Source organism: Dichomitus squalens (assembly GCF_000275845.1).
Source record: "Dichomitus squalens LYAD-421 SS1 unplaced genomic scaffold DICSQscaffold_2, whole genome shotgun sequence".
In the NCBI taxonomy this organism is placed as follows: Eukaryota; Fungi; Basidiomycota; class Agaricomycetes; order Polyporales; family Polyporaceae; genus Dichomitus; species Dichomitus squalens.
This window is the reverse complement of record NW_006766884.1, coordinates 1,512,222-1,529,731: the sequence shown is the minus strand read 5'-3', so window position 1 is coordinate 1,529,731 and position 17,510 is coordinate 1,512,222. Positions and strand designations below refer to the sequence as shown.

Below are 17,510 nucleotides of genomic sequence, written 5' to 3'. Positions count from 1 at the left end.
CAGTGGCTCCTACCCAAAGAGTGGCGGGTGGCGTGTGCAAAGCGCACAAGCAAAGTAGTGAAAATCCGAATTCGCGGACCTGGAGAGGGTAGCATGTTGTGCTGCGGTAAGCCGAAGTGATCGTCCTTCGGACACTTCTCAACTTCGCGCGCTAACATAGCCCTCGCGTTGGGCGCTAAAATCATCCCTACTACTACCGTCCCTGAGACCTATGAGATATATACTGCTACTACCAATAAACATGAACAAGACAATTTCTCGGAGCCCATCGCAACACATCTCGCCTACTTGTATGGTATGCCATTTTGGAGCTATACGAGGTGTGAGATGGGTTTCAATGCAATGAATTCGATGCACGTACCCTCTGGAATTCGTCATACACAGTGCTCCGCACGTTCTCGTACGCGTTCCTCACAATAGACATCATGTACTCCGCTGCTTGACGCTCATTCAAGTGCAGCGCGAAACGCTCCTTGAGCCTACGGATCGTGGGCTCCCCCTTGAAGGATGGAAGGCAAGTGTCAAGCATCAGCTGTACCGTGCTGACAAGCTGATCGGCATGCGGCCGTATAGCTAAGAACGCCTTCACTGTCAACTGTTGGAAGAGTTGGTAACCTTGCGAGGTCCGTCCGCCCATGAGGACAACCATCTCGTGCGTGAGCTTGAAAGAGTTCGGCTCAAATTTGACACCCTGCGTCGCGTGGTCAATGGCGGTTAGTAGGATCAATAGCGAAGCGACTCACTCCAGGACGTAGAGAGATCACAAGAGAGAATGTCAGCCAATATCCCAACGCCATATGTGCCAGGACTCATCTATGTCAAATAGAAAGCCAAAATCTGCAACGAGACGAATCAACGATGTGCCTTGAACAGAGGGATATTTGAGCGCCTACCAATGTGGACGATATGGCCCTCTCCGTCGATCATGATGTTCCCGTTGTGGCGATCCTTGACCTGCAGGATGTAGCACACCACAGAATAGGCCGCCATGGATTGAATGAAATTCAGGCGAGCTTTCTGAAACTCCACCGTGTCCTCTCCGCCGTATTTGGCGACGAAGAAATCGAGGAGATCATTGACCTTCGCTCGACCCATCTCATCACGAGATGTTGCATTAGGCACCACATCAATGACACCACACTATGGTGCTACGAGTCAGCGATTATCACTGGAGTGTGTGGTGGCAACTTACACCAGGAGCAGTGGCCGTCACGCGGTAAGGGTAGACGTAGAGGGTCAGTCCAACACTCGTGAATATGTTCTTGAACATCGCTATGACCTGGAGAGCGAGAACGTCTTGACGACAGTCGTCTCCGACTTTGAAAATAGCCTGCTGCCAGATGTCATACTCCTCGGTCTCCTCCTGGCCTTGGGTATCCGCATCCAGAATATTGTCGGAAGAGCCCTTGACGACCAGTCGCTCCTTGCGCACCTTGAAGGTAGCCATGAAGGGCGCCTATTATCTGCAATCAGCATTAGTTAGGGAAGACGCTCACTGGAGACCTGCCTTCGCGTGACTTTGGAGCGGTCGTCCGGACTTCTTATCGATGTCGATGACCTTGCCGTCCGGATTGCTCGGAAGGTATACACCGACTTGGACTACGATCTTAGCCATTTCCTCGTCGATCTTTGCCTATGGGTCACAAGTAGATATATCTCCTTCCAGCTCGTCATAATGAAGTCAGTTACGTACCTTCTTCTCCGGCTTCGTCCTCTTGATGAAGGGCTTGAGCTTGCCCGAGATAGAGGTAACTTCGTTGAAAAAGCCGAATTCGCGATCGTAGAACGCACGCGCCTCGCCCGACAGCGAGTCGACAACCATATCAGTCATCCGGTCCAGAGTAGGTTTCATCGGGTCCTCTTGTTCCCCAGCGTCATCCCTATAGCAGTTGGCCTTCATGTTCCAAATGATCTGATGACAAAAAAGTTGCGAGATTTTTGCGGTCTCAAAGATGAAGCGTGCGACGTAGCCTGACAAAATGGTCAACTTGCTTTCGGCAGGGTCCAGCGCCCTCACATACCCAGATCATCGTATCGAAGGGCCTGTACGACTTGCGGAACGAAGAAGAACGTCAAGTCCACGGGATGTTGCTCCAGTACCCGATGAGCATATTGTAACAACTGAGGATGGTTGTTGTAGCGGCGTTCGAAGAAGGTGATAGCGAGCACTGGAGGAACAGGGGCCCAGAGGAGTAGGTACTGAAGTACACTCTAGTCGGCTTCATCTCAAGTGAAGACAACAAATGCAACATACCCTTAGATCGCGTTGAACACTCGCGCCAAGGCTTTCGGTTACAAGGAAGTGAAGGCCTTCGGGAACGTCCAGAACGTCTCGAGTATTCGACCGCACTAGGCTACTAACGGCAGTCTGCACTGCTGGCTGACTGAATCGCTCAGCCATGTAGACGGCGATAGCAGGGTCGATGTTCCAAGTTCTGCGGATGGCAGCTGTCCAAGCGTTCTGTACGATCGTCGTCAATGCGCAATCAGCAATCATCGTAACAGAGTGCGACCCACGTCTAGCATCGTTTTCTCTACAAGACATATGTGGTCCTGTCCCCGCTTTGTATCGTTGACGGGATTGCCCCAGACAGTCAAGCGGAATACTTCATTCTCAACCAGAAGCCTGAGAGGCAGTCCTAGATTCTTGAGAGCGGCGATATAGTCTGCGAGTAATGTTCGGTTGAGGTTGACGATTCCGGTACTTAGAGCAAAGCACATACAAGGAGCCTGAGTTGGGGCATGCGTTGGCGCAAGGCTCGAAATGGGCGCATAACCCCTGATCGAGTCTGCTTGCAGATAGGATAGAAACTCAGACAACAACTTGATATCTGCGTCGACCTGCACTCGATTCGAGCCATACGACCATCTGGTAAACACGGTCAATCTCTTCGCCTGAGGCATCGAAATAGGCAAAGACCTACTGTGGCCGCACGGCGAACCAAGAATAGGCTGCGTTATAGAGACTGGTTCGCAGCTGGTGTTCACAGAAGACGTCAAGAAATGAGCTCTTGAGTACTTCGAACCCGAAGAGTAGGAATGAGAAGCGAGCTTCGCGAGCCAGGGGATGCGTTCTGCGGGGAATTCAATAGAGGACATCACAGATCACCACGTGTACTCACGACATGGTCTCGTGCGCGCGAGCGGAGGAAAGGGCTAGCCGTTGAAATAGCAGCATCAATCCAGGTCTCCGATACCTCGCAGCTTGCAACCTGCTGAACAGAAGCTGGAGGATGAGCCCGTGAGGAGTGATCAGTCTTGCAGCGGTTCTTGTGAGGCGGTCTATGGTAGCTTTGTCTGTCGGGCTGTACTGTACTTCCTGCAAAAACGGATCAACGTAACTATAACACGACAGGCTTGAGCAAGAAGACGAGCAGAGGTGGCGTGCTGAACTCACTTCTGGCTCTTGGAAAACATGCCTTTACCATGTTTGATGCTGGCATCCCAAGCTGCGGCGATTTCCGACATGAGAGTGACCTCAAAAGTGGGTTTCTCTGCAATTACCCAGGACCAGCACTCGATGCCGGCAGAGATGGAGGCCTGGGTAAATGCTTCGAATGGTAGAGCCACAAGGTAGTGTGCCAAATCGTGGTCCCACTACAGCCAGTGTCAAACCCCGTGAACAGGAGATTGTACATATTTAAGTCACCTCTTCGAGGAAAATGAGAGTCGATGCAGCACGGAACAGGAGGCGCTTGAGATCCGCGACCGTCAATGTATTCGTCTTGTCTCGGATCGAGGTGATAGCATCCGCAATCCGCTTCTTGAGCAGCGTGATCTCTCGCTTCGGCACGAAGGACAACGGATCATCCAATCCATCCAGTCCTAACAAGGTGATCTATCAGCGATATGGAAACGACTTGATATATGCCACAATCACCGCTAGCACGACCAAACTTAAAGCCCGCTGCTTCGCCCGTGTAGTATCCCTTAGACGCTAGCTGGTTTGCTAGGGTCTTCGCGCGGTCGGGTTTGAAGATTGACATAGAGGACAGGGACGCTGTTGGAGAAAGTGAGACACGGGGTATACCTAAGTATTTTGCGAACTTACCAAGCTTTCTTTCGATCGGACCGATTGCCTTCGCCCAATTGAGGGCGATTGACGCTCCGAGCTCGCAGGACTCCATGAGCGACGAGTTCGGGACCGTCGCCAGGTATTTCTGGATATTGCTTTCAGAAACACCGGAGTGTCCAGCCACCATGCAACATTTCTTACCTGAAGTGTCGAGTGCAGCTCAATGGGAGCTCTGCTGAGCGCAAGCTCGAACCACGTGCTCGCTTCCCGCTGAAGCTGGGAAAGCATCTGGTTCCGCGCCTCGTAGTTATCGGTAAGCTGGAGCGTGAAGTCTGCACGGTCGGAGTAGTAGGTGTATGTCGGGTTGTCCTGCAGTCCAGGCCGTCATCAGCTTGTCAAGTAGTGCGCTAGCATTCCCACACACCTCATCCAAGAATTCGTTCTCCGTTGCGCGGCGCAGCAGCGTCAATACCTCAAGGATTGCGAACACCAACGGCGGGTCGCACATGAGAGAAGGGAACGACGTGATCAGCCTGTTCAAGTACCGCGCAGCGATCTCCCGCGCCTTGAGGATCCGATGCGTGCTCGCCACAAGCAGCGCGCGGAGCTCCATCGACAATCCACTCGGCAGCGCCTGCTTCGCCGCCTGGCCGTTCAGGTCAGAGATCGCGCCCCTGATGACCTTCTCTGCAACAGCCTCCATGCACTGCAACAGGCCGGTGTTCTTGTTGATGCCCTTGTTGACGAAGTACGTGACGAGTGACGATGGGCAGCCGGCGGCGGCCCGCATGCTCTCAACGTCGTGCATGGCGAGGAGGAAGAGCACCTGCCCTGGCAGGAGGTAGCGCACTTCGCTCGCACGGAGCGGGATATGCTTTGTGAGCAGCGCCCGGGGCTTGGCGATGACGGTTTCGACATACTCTTGCCGAATGACTGTGTTGTACTCGAGGTCGCTTACGATCGTGTCATGCGCCTCCTCAAGGACGATTGGCGGAGTGCGCGTGGCAATGCGCGCGAGCGCGGGCTGGCGCCACTCCATCGCGGTGGGTGTACGGGTCGCTGGGGCTGTGAAGCCGAAGAGGGCGCAGAGGAACCACATGTTGCGGAAGAGCGTGACGACATTGTACGAGGCGTCTGGGCCAATCTCGAAGTCTTCGTGGCTGAGGAGGGCGTCGATGGGCAGAAGAAGGGAAGCGAGCTGCTCCGACATCTCCTCTAGCTGCGTAAGGAGGTCAAAGTCAGATAGCTGCGTGCACGAGGCGTAAGGTTCTTTTTGGGGTCGACGGACCTTAGCATGGTGATTTGATATGGCAGCGTTCTGGATGGCGACGCCCTTGTCCGCAAACAGGGTCAGTAGCTCTGTCAGATAGAGCTGGTAAAGCTCTGGGCGGCCCCTCAGCTCTTTCGCGAGTCTCGTCTGTGCTGCAAGAACCTGCAAAGAGTTATTTAGTGACGATTTACTATGGTGCAATAGAAAAGACGCCGTACCATATTGTTTGAGAACCTTGTGTCATCGAGGTTTGCGGATCGATTGATTGAAGAGAAGGCACGTATGATATCGACGAAAGCGCTCTGAGGCGCAATGAGGGCCAAGTCAACGAGATTGTACGCAATCGCGGCCTCCACCGTTGGCTCCGCGGCTCGCATCCGTTGTAGCAGCATCGAGATGGTCAAACGGGTAACCTGTCAAGGTGTTATATCGCAATCATCTCGTACATAAGATTGATGACAGACCTCCTCGTTCTTGTTCTCGAGTGCGAGGCGCGATGCAACTGAGATTGTGCTGATGCCGACCGTACGCTTCTCGTCCTCCGACAGGCCTCTCAACCCGGTCTCGACAGAGTGCAAAGTGGACAGGTCGGGAACGTCCGCAAGGTTCATAATGATGCTTGATGTCTCGAAGATATCCTTGCTGGTCGCTGCAATGTAATTCAACAGAGAGTACATGTAAGACATGATGAGGTCGTCTCCCGGAGCAAGCTGTGGCATAGCTGATATCAACATAGAACGTAGACATATAGAGAACCACCACCCACGTCGATGCAGAGTGAAAGACATCTTGCAGCGGCCAATAGAGACGATGGCGTACGCGCAGTGGACGCGAACTCAAATTCGAAAATCGACAGCGGTGAGGTGACGAAGCGTCGCAGGTGGTTGGCCATAGGGGCGGCAATGTCTGGGAAGCTATAACAGGATCAGTCGAGTACACCGACCGGCTAATGCTGTAGACCGACCACCGGACGAGGATAGAGGTCGACTTTAGCGCAGCCTCCTGAACCATGCTGTCGACAATGGGGGACTCCGAACTGAGAAGTGTCTTCAAGCGTTCATAGAGACCTGGATCCAACTCGTCCAGAGCGGCACAGCACACGGCTGCAAGTTTCTGCGTGGTAGACCGTCAGACGTTGTACTAGTGAGATTATTCTGCCAAGTGACGCACCAGACTTTCAGACATGGTCTCCCATGCGTAGCTATCATCGGCCGGATCCGAGTCCATCTCCTGAATCAGTACAAGCAGCGTGGCGAAGATGTGCAAAACGTTCCGCATAGTCGTTCGCAAAAGGACCCTCTGACTCTCTTCTGTGAAGCCGTTTCCTGGTTCATGATACTTCAACAACTTCTGCCAGGCAATGTTGGCCGCTGCGGCCTCTTGCGGCGCGGGGGCCACGTCGATGTCCTTTGTCGAGTACGTCCGGCTCATAGCCTGCGCGAGAATCGTCCATTTCGCCTCAATGACGCAGCAAACGATGAAGTAACCGGTGAGGGGACGGCCGCAAGAGATGTACCGAGAGACGAGGGTTTGAACGTAGGTGATCTTCTCCACATCCTCGCCGGATCCACTCAGAGCCTCGATAGGGAGCTTGTTGAGGCGCTCAATGGTGTCTGGCAAGAAGAGCTGGTTGAGGGGTTCGGCGAGAGAACGCCATTCCTCGGGAGACCAGTCGAAGGGAATAGAGATGACAGCTCTGTATAGTCCGTGAAAAGCAGGAGCGTATTGGGACAGGACGTCAAAGGCTGGGGTTCATAGTTAGCATGGTGGCGTATACTAACAGTGACCACTCACAGTCTTCAGTCTGGAATCTAGGGACAATCTCCTTCACAAGGTTCGTGATGGCGTCGAAAGTAACTTGTCTATACTCAGGATGAGCACTTGCGATCTTAAGCAGAGCAGTCACGGTGGTAGAGACCAGCTGATCAGGCATAGCCCATTCTAGAGAAGATCTCAGCGTGACTATATCCACGCAGAAGCCGTACAGAAACATACCATCCCACGAGAGGCAGCGGTCAAAATCAATGTATGGGACATCACGCAGGATATCGACGAGGACAGGGACTGTGTCTTTGACGTGCGAGTGTGGCATGTTAATGGCAAGCTCTGCAAAACCAATGTTGCATTGCACCCGCGAGTTCGACTGGAGAGTGTCAGGCGACGAGATGAAGGCGTGGCAGCTTGATTACTCACCATGAATACCCTCTCTTCTGCTACCGCTTCACCGTTTTCGTGGGAGTCCCCGTTGAGAGAATAGCCGTCAGGGAGGTTATCTTGCTCGTCAGAAGCCTTGGAAAGCTGTCGGGTCTCAACTCTTGATGTGATAAGGTCAATGGCAGACACGACGTCGTCCGCATCGGCACCTTCGCCCTTGACCTCTCCAATACTCTCGGCGAGGTCAGACAGAGTGAGCTGTCGAATGTTGAGCTCAAGACTGTTTTGGTGGTAAGAAAGACTGTACGCAGATCCAACAAATGGACGTACTGATCCATTATTGGATAGAGATGACTTGTTAACAAGGTGGAAAGCCAAGCAGACAAGGATGTCCTCAGTCCAGCAAGATCACAAATGCAGGTATATTATAACCAGACGGCTATAATTCGGAGTAATGAGTCGCTGCTGGAGAAGGCGAAGCCAGAGAGCTCGAGGGGACGGAGGAAAGGCTGTCTTAACGTAGTGAGCCGATGCAGCGAATCAATGGGCGCTGAATGGACCGGGCCGATCAAGGTACAATGTTACACGTGACCGCGGTGGCTACTTTATTGTGCGCGTCGTGAACTTGAATGCGACCGCCACTCTCAACAGCCTTCCATCCACCTTCACCACAACCCCCTACGGTACCTACCAGAAACATCCCTCAGATATGCCTGTGGCAAAAAAGGCTACCCCTTACCACTTCTCGGAACAAGCTGGGAAGAATGGCGGTTTTGCGACAGCCAAGAAACCGGGGCAGATCTCTCGCACACAACGTCTGCATAGCCCTATAGCATCTTCTTCAAGAGTAAAGGTGTGCCCTAAAATGGGAAGAGCTACACTTTATCCACTGACTACATGTTCAACAGCTCGACAGGGCAGACGGAACATCACGAAGACAACGTAAACCGACTCCCTCGACGCCACCGGCACAGAGCTTAGACTCTAACGTGATCCCGAAAGTCTCCAGAGTAAACCTGAGTGATTTGGAGTGTGTGAGGATGCTAGGTTTGTTTCTCACATACCGCTCATGTATTGCACACTTACTATCTCTATCAGGCGATGGAGGTTGGGCCGAAGTCTACCTCGCCCAAGTCAAGAGCCGTACCACCCCAGAATCCGGTGCGGTGTTCGCTATGAAAACCATCTCAAAGCGCATATTCCGCGACACGGAAAGAGTGCGTGTTCTGAAGTATTTACCTCTGTGGCGCTGCTCACTCTTGGCCTAGAATGATGACTGCTGGGATCGAGACATCGCCGCCGCCAAGAAGCACGCTGAGCGTCGAATATTGAGCAAGCTTCCTTGGAACCCCTTCATCATAGGTCTCCTGGACGCGTACGTTGATGTTCGGAACACATACCTGATGCTCGAGTATGCTCCCTGTGGAACGCTTCTGGACCATGTCCAGCGCACTGGTGGACTCCACCTCCACGACGCCCTCTTCTACTACTCCAACATCATCCTGGGAATCGAGTTTCTCCATAGCCAGGGCATCATCCATCGAGACATCAAGACTGACAATGTTCTTATCGGCGCGGATGGGTATGCCATGATCACCGACTTCGGACTCTCGCGATACATCGACGAACGCACGGAGTGGACCGACCACATAGGCACCATCTCCTTCATGAGCCCAGAAGCGCTCGCCAAGAACATGGGCTCGCGTGAATCCCGGTATGCGGTCGACTGGTGGGCGGCAGCCGTGACTTTCTTCGACATGCTCATGAACGCCCTTGTGAGTCCTCGTCTCCCGCCGAACCACTGACCCCGAGATTCTGACGGCCCGTGCAGCCCTTTAACGGAGTCGGGGTTACGAAGATTCAGGAGAGCGTGACAGCACAGAAGATCCATTACAATCGGCCAGTGCCTTCAGCCATCGCAAAGTTCTTTCAGAATGCATTCATGTACGACCTCGACAAACGCTTTGGCGCACTGTCGACGCCGCGCCCGAACGGCTCCATGATCAATGCAGAACTCCGATCACACCCTCTCTTCAAGGACATCAGGTGGAACCGGATCGCATTGAGAGTAGATCCCGTACGTCCTTCTTCGCAGTTGACTGCAACCGACGTGATGGCTGACTCTCAAATCGCAACTAGGCACCCTTCGTACCCGACCCTATCCCGGACCCTCGCGAGGAGGTACATTCCAGACCACTGCCCGAACAGCGCAAGCTCCCTGAGCTCAAGCTGAAACGCCCCCCTCCTCTACTGGAATTCAACGAAATCAGGGCAGACGCCGAACGCGCACGGAAGCGGCAGCGTGTCGAAAAGGAGGCATCTGAGACGATTCACCGCGCTCCAAGTACTACTCAAGCCGAAGCGGGAAGCGCAGCGTAGCAGCATGCACAATCCGTCGAGGCCGTCCCACACACCCATTCCCATACTTCCGAGTGCTACACGTTGTACAATCCCCGGGTTCCCGACCTTCGAATCCTCTCATATATCGAGAATAGTTAGTTCGGCACTTCTCCACGTCCCAAGCTGCACTGACTTGCGTAACTCTAGGATGACTTCCCTGAGAGCCAGAGCTTATCCTCTGCGACGTATGCTACTCCTAGTGCTAAGCCTCGTCCTCCCTTACACTTCAAAGTTCTGTCTGATAACAATCTTCCTGGGAGCGCAAGTGGCGTGGCACTGTGGATGTGGTCGGTGGCGGCCTTCCAAGACACTGTTGCGCCGATTCAGCGCCCCATTGTGGCAAGTTACGCAACGGCGACGCACTCGCACGAATTCGAAATGGCGTCGTCGGTCGGCGGCGACAGAACAGTTCCATTGTTCTCCCACATACGTCCCGATGCACTCGCCATGTGGGCCAATCCCGCATGGTGATTGTCGAGTCTGTCGTTCGGAAAGCCCCCTTTTCGTACAACGTTATGCGGAGTCACCGCCGCTGGTTCGAGGTATCTGGACCGTGGCACTGGCTGGAATAATTAACGACCCTCTTGATTCGCGGGACAGACGCAACGTGCTTCGCGCCGCCGTGTACGTGTTACCCCATGGGTCTTCGGACTGTCCAGACCCTGTGCGTGTCAGTTGGGCGCGGAGATTGTCTCCCTCTCCTCGTGTGGCGCAAGGGGACAGCTATCGAGCGCCGTGGTATTTGGGTACCTTATGGCAGCGTACAGCGCCATGCCGACATATTGCGAGCAGAACCTGGCTGTGGTCACCCCTTGAAAGCTTGACCCGTGGAATGGAGACTGCCAGCAGCCACTCGACCACATAAGCGTCTACGAAAGGTGCCTTTCTGGGACATGCCAAGTTCCTGCGCCCCGCCAACTTCCGCGCTTTACAGTACGTCTAGCCGACGAACCGGCTCCCCTCATCCGTTCTTACTGTCGTCCGCCGGGAGAAGTACTGCGGCACATCGGCAGATACTGTAGTCGCGCTTCCGGAGCTTCTCTGGGATACGGTGTGAACCTGATAGACAGCCCGATGCTGGTCGTGACATCTTGATGCCGCGAAGGTCGAGCTTTATTGTTTTCTCTACGCGACAGGGTCGCCCAAGCAGACCTGGGGAACATTTACCCGTTCGACGCCTGTGACATGACGCGCAACGTGCGACTCGGCTCCTCTGCTGTGTCGCTGTCGCAAAGACAATCAACGTCGATAATCACGAAGCCGCGACCTCGTGAGCTGAACATCTATGATGCTGCTTGTGCTGGTCTGTGATGTTGCGCACTAGACGCCGGCAGACTATCTTACAATCTGTCGGTGGCTTACGCGGCAAGTGCGCGTACCCAACACAACCGTATGTGTATAACTGTGTTCGGCCTCTAAGGATGATTGTGCGAGACGCTCGGTGACTATTCCTGTGCTATGACATTCAGCCATCACGGTGATTAGCAGGACGGCCGATTGTTGAGAAAATGTGCTCTCCATTGCGCTGGTTTTTCTCACCGTCCTCGAAGAAGTCCACTCAACTGCTCTCCCTTTGTTCTTTCGTGAGACGGGAGAAGGATGGATGGTGTTGCTTAAAGCAACTCGGATCAACCCGAGCACGCGCAAGAGTCATAAGTCTAGCAGACGCTCCGGTGGTACTGTGAGTGTTGGCGTACCGCTAGCGACGGTCGGGACGCAGCATCAACAATGTATCCGAGGTTTACGTGCTTGAGGGACATCCGAATCGATGCTAACGTTTGCCTGTGTGTTCTAGGTGTCGATAGTGTTGTCCTAGCTCCGATGGATTCACCGTTAGCTATGCGTCTATGGTCGGGGACCCTAGCGAGTTCTAATAGGAACGTTGACTAGTCCATGATCAGCCGGCACGAGCGGTTGCTGCGCATCTTGATTGAGGTATGTGAGTCTTGTGCCGTGGGTTCTGGTACGCGAGACCTGGACTGCAGCTGTGGATGGCGGGGCAGACAGTGGAGGAGCTCGAGCCGAAATGAATTTGTGGATGTGGGCACGAGGCTATCCGCGGCGTCGACAATGCAGAAGCGGATACAAGGTGAGATCAACGGAAACGATCCCCTAGTCTTAGTCAGGTCTCTCTCTTCGAAGCTGTGGCCTGCATTGGTGATGGCAGGCAATAGCGCGACAACCCCGCATGATCTGAGAAGACTTGTGATTCATGGCAGCGTCTGATTTGGATGTTCTGGTGACGGGGGAGGTGGAAGGGCGGGCGATGTGGACCTGGGACGTCTGCGAGTCAGCAGATCGTGATGGGTGTCCGAAGCAGCCGGCGACAGGGATGTATGGTGGGCAGGGGGAGATCTTGGATGCGAGCACGCGTTGGACACGAGGCTCTCGAACAGGAAAGCGAAAGACAATAAGAGCTCGGGAACAAGGCAACGCTGGGACAGCGCCCACGCAGATGCGGCGACGGACTCGGGCACGGAGAGGCGGGACGAGGGAAATTCCAGCGGAGCGCAAAAGAACACAGTGGTCGGGTGCGGCTAGATCGAGAAGATCTGCTGGACTTGGAAGTTCTCTGTCCGTCTTGTCGTCGACGGGTCTGTTGCGAGGTTGCGTTGCATCACTCCGTATTGCTCTATAAATCCTTCTATCGCCCTGCTAATCGACCAGCTTGTCTCCCGCCACAGCGGGCTTTCTTCGTTCTTCCACTCTCCTCTTTTCCCCGACTTTGCGGAACATTCACTTTCCGTTCGCATTCTTTGTCCTTGGGCGAAGCCCCGAGTCGAAACAATTGACCAGTGATCTTAGGAGCCCCTCCTAGCACGCCTCACCTCCGGCGCAAGGCTTCCTAATCAGGTGGCGCCTCCTCTCAATCCACTTCCACAACATACCTTTTCCGAAAACATGTCTCCGGCAGACAATAGCAGCCTCGTCCACACACCTATAAGCCATTCCGCTTCTGCTCGTCTGGCCTCCCTCGCCCGGACCTCTGGTGCCTTGTCCTCCCCCTATCCTTCTTTGGCGCCGATCCGCCGTGCAATGTATCACGTTCCCTTTGTCCCCCGCCCGTTCCCGCCCCCAGCTCTCGCCGACGTTCCGCTCGAGTACATCATTGACCAGCTCCGCCGCCTGGCACCCCACTACTGGAGCAGGCCGGAGACATCCGACTGCACGATTGGTACATCCCTCTACCCTACATTCGAGAGTGCCGCGTCGCCTTACATCTTCGCTTTTCTTATGTAGTTGTTTCATTAGACCATGAATCACCTTCCGACAAGACGCAAGCATCTGCAGGTGTCTGCGATGCGTTCCGGGATATGGGTATCAGCGCCGAGATGAGCGCTGAGTCCTTCGGGTTGGAGGACGCGTCCCCTTCGGCTGCGGGGCAGAGTCCTACTCGTAAGTCTGTACGACCGCGACGGATGATCATGAAGGTTGGTTACCTAGTCTTGCGCACTTATATGGCCCTAACGTCCTTGCTAGTTGCACATGGACTACCTGTGTGCGCACTCCGCGCTCTTTAGGGGTCTGCTAAGCGGAGCATCGCCGTTCGACCTCGCAATGGAGACACCGACGGACGCCCTGCCAGGTCTACCGCATCAGTCTGCAGCTTCTCCTCCTCGCTTCCCTTGCATTCTCCCCTCGTCGACGTGTACGCATCCTGTCATTCATCTGCCTGTTCCCGACCCCGCCTCCTTCCATCACATCATTCACTACATCTACTTTGGGTCAACGTCCTTCATGGAGGAGGCGCTGGACAACGGCGACCTCACCTGGGACGGTCTGGCCCGCAATGTCGAGTATCTCAAGATGGGAGACGACATCAAGCTGTTCCTCGGGCGTTACTGGCGTCGCGTGCACACGTACTGTGACTACAACGATAGCGATAGCGACCATGAGTACGACTCCGCCTCTGACTGCGACAGCGACTCGGATGCGTGCATGACGGAGGATGAGTCGACCCTTGCGGACCCTGACGAGGACCGCATGTGCTTGGCCGACGATGAGGACGAGGACGAAGACGTACTGCTAGTCAAGGCGAAAGCTCAGGCTCGAGCCCGGGACCCTCCCCGCGGGCGGCAGCGCACGGCACGGCGGCTGGGACACTCGCTGTCCGACCCTGGCATCAGCTACCGCGCCTCGGAGGCGGGGCCTTGTCCCGCTCGCCGTAACGTCAGCAAGTAACGCAGTGGATTTCCATTTTGCCCCCTTATGACCGGCCTGTCACGATCGGCTCCAACATGACCTACACTCCCTCGTGCCCCTTCGTGCTCGCACCTCTCATCGTCGTCTGTGCCCAATCCCGGACGTCGTACTCCTAATAACCCACCCACTACCATCGACTCACTTTCGACGTTCATCTGCTAATCTTATTCTAATTCAAATGTTGGATGTGTGTAAGTCTAGACCTCGAAGAAGTACGTCCGCTCCAACCGTCACTGTCTCGCATTCGCTGACCTTTTATAGGTCCTGTCCACTGTGTCATATATATCGCTCGATTGCGCGCCCAGTCCATTCCCTCACATAGACACTCTTTCGTCTTACACGAACCGCCGGCCGGCCACGTCCGCCCAATCCCCTCGTGCACCTCTCGCACTCCCCAGACACGCCTGTACCAAACCCTCACCATAATCCCGCGCCAGGCGACCTGCCCGACGCCGTAATGCACCGGCCGTCTTGAACACGACGCCGGCGTATGCCTACGCTAGCACCTGGATAACTTGGGAGTTGTTGTAGGATGGTGTATGCTACGCACGCACGCGGTAGTCTGAAGAAGAAGAGCTGCCATGAGAAGGCGGAGATACCGCGTGCCAGTCTGCCAGGATACTTGCTCTGTATACCATACTGTCGTTCTGTGCTATTTTCGCGTTCAATGCGGACTGTCGGTCGTTATTCACTCGCTTCGTGTTCCCGCGTGCTCGATCTCTGGAACTCAAAGACGGATGTTGGACGAAGTTGCGGACCGCATGAAGATGATCACTTTCCACCTACAGGGCCGTTTGGACGTTAATAGCTTTTTTGTAGTGCTATTGAAATGTACGCGTGATGCAATTAACCTCGGACTCAATCCGAACTGGTCAACTCGTAGAAAGCCCGATATGAATTTAGCGTGGTCCGGGGTGGCCGATGCGGGAAGCGCAGCCGTATGTCCGAAACGATCTCTTCCCCGATCGCGGTCTTATTGTCTTTCTCCATCTCGCGTCTTGTTCTCATACATCTCTGACGAACTCGCCTCGTGCTGGTAGCCTGCTAGCTAGAGCATGGGATGCCATCATGGTTCAGATACAGGATCTCGTCTCGGCTCATGCCTGTACGCATCAGGTCATAGACGTGGTGGACATGACTATTAGTGTGCTACGTTTTGGATCGAAAATGAGATTGCGTAGATGACGCTTAGGGTGATTTCCGAGGCACCCGCAGTAACTCTAAAACTTTACCGCTGGCGGGAGAGAAGGCGTGCAATATGCTTGTCCAGTCACTTGTTCGGCTACAGAGAGCGCGACCACTCGGTGCGGCGTTCTAGTTTGGACCCTGTATGACACCCGGTGCAGGCCCAATGAGATGGAATCGTTGTGACACAACGCTAGCAGCTCGGCTAGTTCATCTGTTGAAGCGGTCCCGCGTTCGCGCTTGAGGTGTTGTGGCGCGAAATATCTCGTCGCATTGCGCAGCGACGCCGGAAGAGCATGATCTACCCTTTGATGCCGAGAATTGCGGCCTCTTGGTCTTGTCGCCAGTGTGTGGGCCCTTTCTCGCCAGCTGAAACAGCTGGAGCGACAGACGGCCCTCGGTACCGCCCATCCGCGCGTCCAGAACGGCTCTGATGACCTCTTGCTATTGTGAGAGCACGACGCGCGCATACGGACCATCAGCAAGTAGCGAGCACACATGCATACCTGGAACACTTGAAACGGCTCGCGGACTCGCCAGTGTCTTGTTCCTTCGCACATAGCGTCAATGTGGGCTCCGGGGCGCACACGAGTCCCGATCGAGGTTGGCCATGAGGCGGCGCTCGTAATGATCGTCGCCCTTGCTCTCGATTCCGTCCTATTCGGGCAGCATGAGGGGTAGCCAGGACAGCAGGAGGACTTGATATGAAACATGAGGAAGGGGCATGCGATCGTTTTGAGCTCAGATATGGGTCCGCGAACGGGACGTTATTGTGTGGGGCGTCAGTGCCTATTGTCGACTACAGCCGCGGAGACTATTGCGCACAAGAGCGCACAAGAGGGTCCGGGCCATGACCGCTATGCAGCAAGACGCGTATGTGACATGTCCTTGAACATCGACTGGGACTGATCTGTCCCGGGACAAAGTCATAAGCCCATCATACCGAACGACCAAGATGTTATACGTACACTAGGCAATATCCGGTGCATCTCGTGATGTCTGGTCAGCCACCGTACCAGAATGCGAGCCCCGAATGGTACAGGGACAGCCATGAAATTTGGAAGAAGCATATATGCATAGGCTATGTTGTCCGAAACAGTACTGAGATCAAATAGACTGATCATGTACGCTCTGCGTCCGAGAGTAGTGCTTGGCATGGTCCCCCAGCTGTGGAACGGCCTTGCTTTCGGCGCCCGTAAAGTGGCAAGTGCCGACTTCGTGAAGTGCACTTATGCTTCGAGCCGTGACAAGGTTATCCGGTGTGTAACCATAAGCCCTCTCTTCGTATTCGAGATCTACTGTAGAAGCATACGTGCCTGAGTGAGCTAAAGCAACACGTGGAATGGAACAAGTACGTACAGGCGGGAATGTTCCAGTGCGACGGGGCCAATGACGAGCATCGAAGAGTACAGGCCATAGTGTAAGCTTGCGTTTGATCCAAGGGTCCTTGGAGGCGAAAGTTCAGGATGCGCTAAGGAGGCCTATGGTCGCGGGCTTCCTTGGTATCAGGCCCAGGTGTCTTCCTCAGCAGAGTGCTGTACTACAATCGCACGACATGAGACATATAGCCAAGTATGCTGCATGACCGATCGAGGTATCTTGCTAACAAAGAGCACGAGAAGAGGCGTTCATCGTGACCGCGGACACGGCGACGGTGGCCGCGGGGCCCGGGACCGCGATCACGTGCGCTCCAGTCTTGGACGACTCGGCTTGCTCTTTCTTCACCACCTCAATTGCCTGTATCTGTCTGGTTTCCCTTTCTCCTCACTGTTGTTCATGTATACTCTGAGACCAGGATGGCTACATTATTCTCAGGCTCTGTCTTTGAAGCGAACCCGTACGAGGGTCACCCCAACCTGTCCGAGTTGGAGGCAGAGGTGCTCTGGCAGTATGCCAAGCTCTCCCAGAACATCAAAGAGGTATGATTTAACTCTTCATCGCGCATTGAACCGTGGAACATACGCTGCGGACATCGTAGCTTATCGCCGAGACACGCAGAGTGAGCGAGGCTCCGGACGAGAAGATGTTGAAGCAGCTACGGGCGTTGGAGGTGAAGATGGGTTTGGTTTTGACATTGGTGCGTGCTCCAACGTGTTGCAAGCGCGATACGATTCTCAGCGCGCGCACACACCATGCAATAGTTCAAGGCATCAGTGTGGGCCGTTATCAACGAGCAGCCCATGGCAGATCTGTCGGGCCCGTATGCAGATACGACAGCGGATGCCACGATTAGAGAATGACCTCCGTGCTTCGACTGTCACCTTCTACGCAACCAACAGCATA

General features: G+C 54.5%; 4 protein-coding genes across 4 annotated transcripts; 3 read left to right on the top strand and 1 right to left on the bottom strand.

The window, feature by feature from the left end:
- Positions 1–199: 199 nt before the first annotated feature.
- DICSQDRAFT_177519 (atypical/PIKK/PI4K protein kinase) lies at positions 200–7,931 on the bottom strand. The gene is made up of 30 exons (XM_007361355.1): positions 7,770–7,931; positions 7,479–7,719; positions 7,281–7,428; positions 7,080–7,226; positions 6,456–7,030; positions 6,250–6,398; positions 6,052–6,199; positions 5,750–5,995; positions 5,504–5,698; positions 5,304–5,447; positions 4,440–5,234; positions 4,217–4,384; positions 4,052–4,160; positions 3,881–4,000; positions 3,650–3,825; positions 3,398–3,597; positions 3,123–3,341; positions 2,925–3,074; positions 2,724–2,869; positions 2,518–2,666; positions 2,255–2,461; positions 2,022–2,199; positions 1,694–1,971; positions 1,508–1,633; positions 1,193–1,456; positions 894–1,140; positions 814–837; positions 744–751; positions 362–691; positions 200–311 (listed from the first exon to the last, which is right to left on the bottom strand). The coding sequence occupies exons 1-30, from the start codon at positions 7,775–7,777 to the stop codon at positions 285–287; spliced, it is 5,922 nt and encodes a 1,973-aa protein (XP_007361417.1). The 5' UTR covers positions 7,778–7,931; the 3' UTR covers positions 200–284.
- A 217-nt stretch (positions 7,932–8,148) lies between these two features.
- DICSQDRAFT_177517 (kinase-like protein) lies at positions 8,149–9,818 on the top strand (the record flags this gene model as incomplete). Its single annotated transcript, XM_007361354.1, has 6 exons — positions 8,149–8,292; positions 8,348–8,486; positions 8,538–8,656; positions 8,708–9,214; positions 9,271–9,516; positions 9,579–9,818. The coding sequence occupies 6 exons, from the start codon at positions 8,149–8,151 to the stop codon at positions 9,816–9,818; spliced, it is 1,395 nt and encodes a 464-aa protein (XP_007361416.1).
- Positions 9,819–12,518: 2,700 nt separating this feature from the next.
- Positions 12,519–14,893, top strand: DICSQDRAFT_98018 (uncharacterized protein). Its single transcript, XM_007361353.1, has 4 exons — positions 12,519–13,014; positions 13,080–13,270; positions 13,320–14,254; positions 14,304–14,893. The coding sequence occupies exons 1-3, from the start codon at positions 12,741–12,743 to the stop codon at positions 14,019–14,021; spliced, it is 1,167 nt and encodes a 388-aa protein (XP_007361415.1). The 5' UTR covers positions 12,519–12,740; the 3' UTR covers positions 14,022–14,254; positions 14,304–14,893.
- A 2,130-nt stretch (positions 14,894–17,023) lies between these two features.
- DICSQDRAFT_49621 (uncharacterized protein) lies at positions 17,024–17,467 on the top strand (the record flags this gene model as incomplete). Its single annotated transcript, XM_007361352.1, has 3 exons — positions 17,024–17,146; positions 17,206–17,304; positions 17,369–17,467. The coding sequence occupies 3 exons, from the start codon at positions 17,024–17,026 to the stop codon at positions 17,465–17,467; spliced, it is 321 nt and encodes a 106-aa protein (XP_007361414.1).
- Between the last annotated feature and the right edge of the window lie 43 nt (positions 17,468–17,510).

Coding starts and splice junctions, on each gene's coding strand:
- DICSQDRAFT_177519 (XM_007361355.1), bottom strand. Junction 6,200..6,249: donor ACCTCTATCCTCGTCCGGTG/GTCGGTCTACAG, acceptor ATCCTGTTATAG/CTTCCCAGACATTGCCGCCC. Junction 1,457..1,507: donor CGCTCCAAAGTCACGCGAAG/GCAGGTCTCCAG, acceptor TGCAGATAATAG/GCGCCCTTCATGGCTACCTT.
- DICSQDRAFT_98018 (XM_007361353.1), top strand. CDS start 12,741: ATGTCTCCGGCAGACAATAGCAGCCTCGTCCACACACCTATAAGCCAT. Junction 13,015..13,079: donor GACATCCGACTGCACGATTG/GTACATCCCTCT, acceptor TTTCTTATGTAG/TTGTTTCATTAGACCATGAA. Junction 13,271..13,319: donor CGCGACGGATGATCATGAAG/GTTGGTTACCTA, acceptor CGTCCTTGCTAG/TTGCACATGGACTACCTGTG.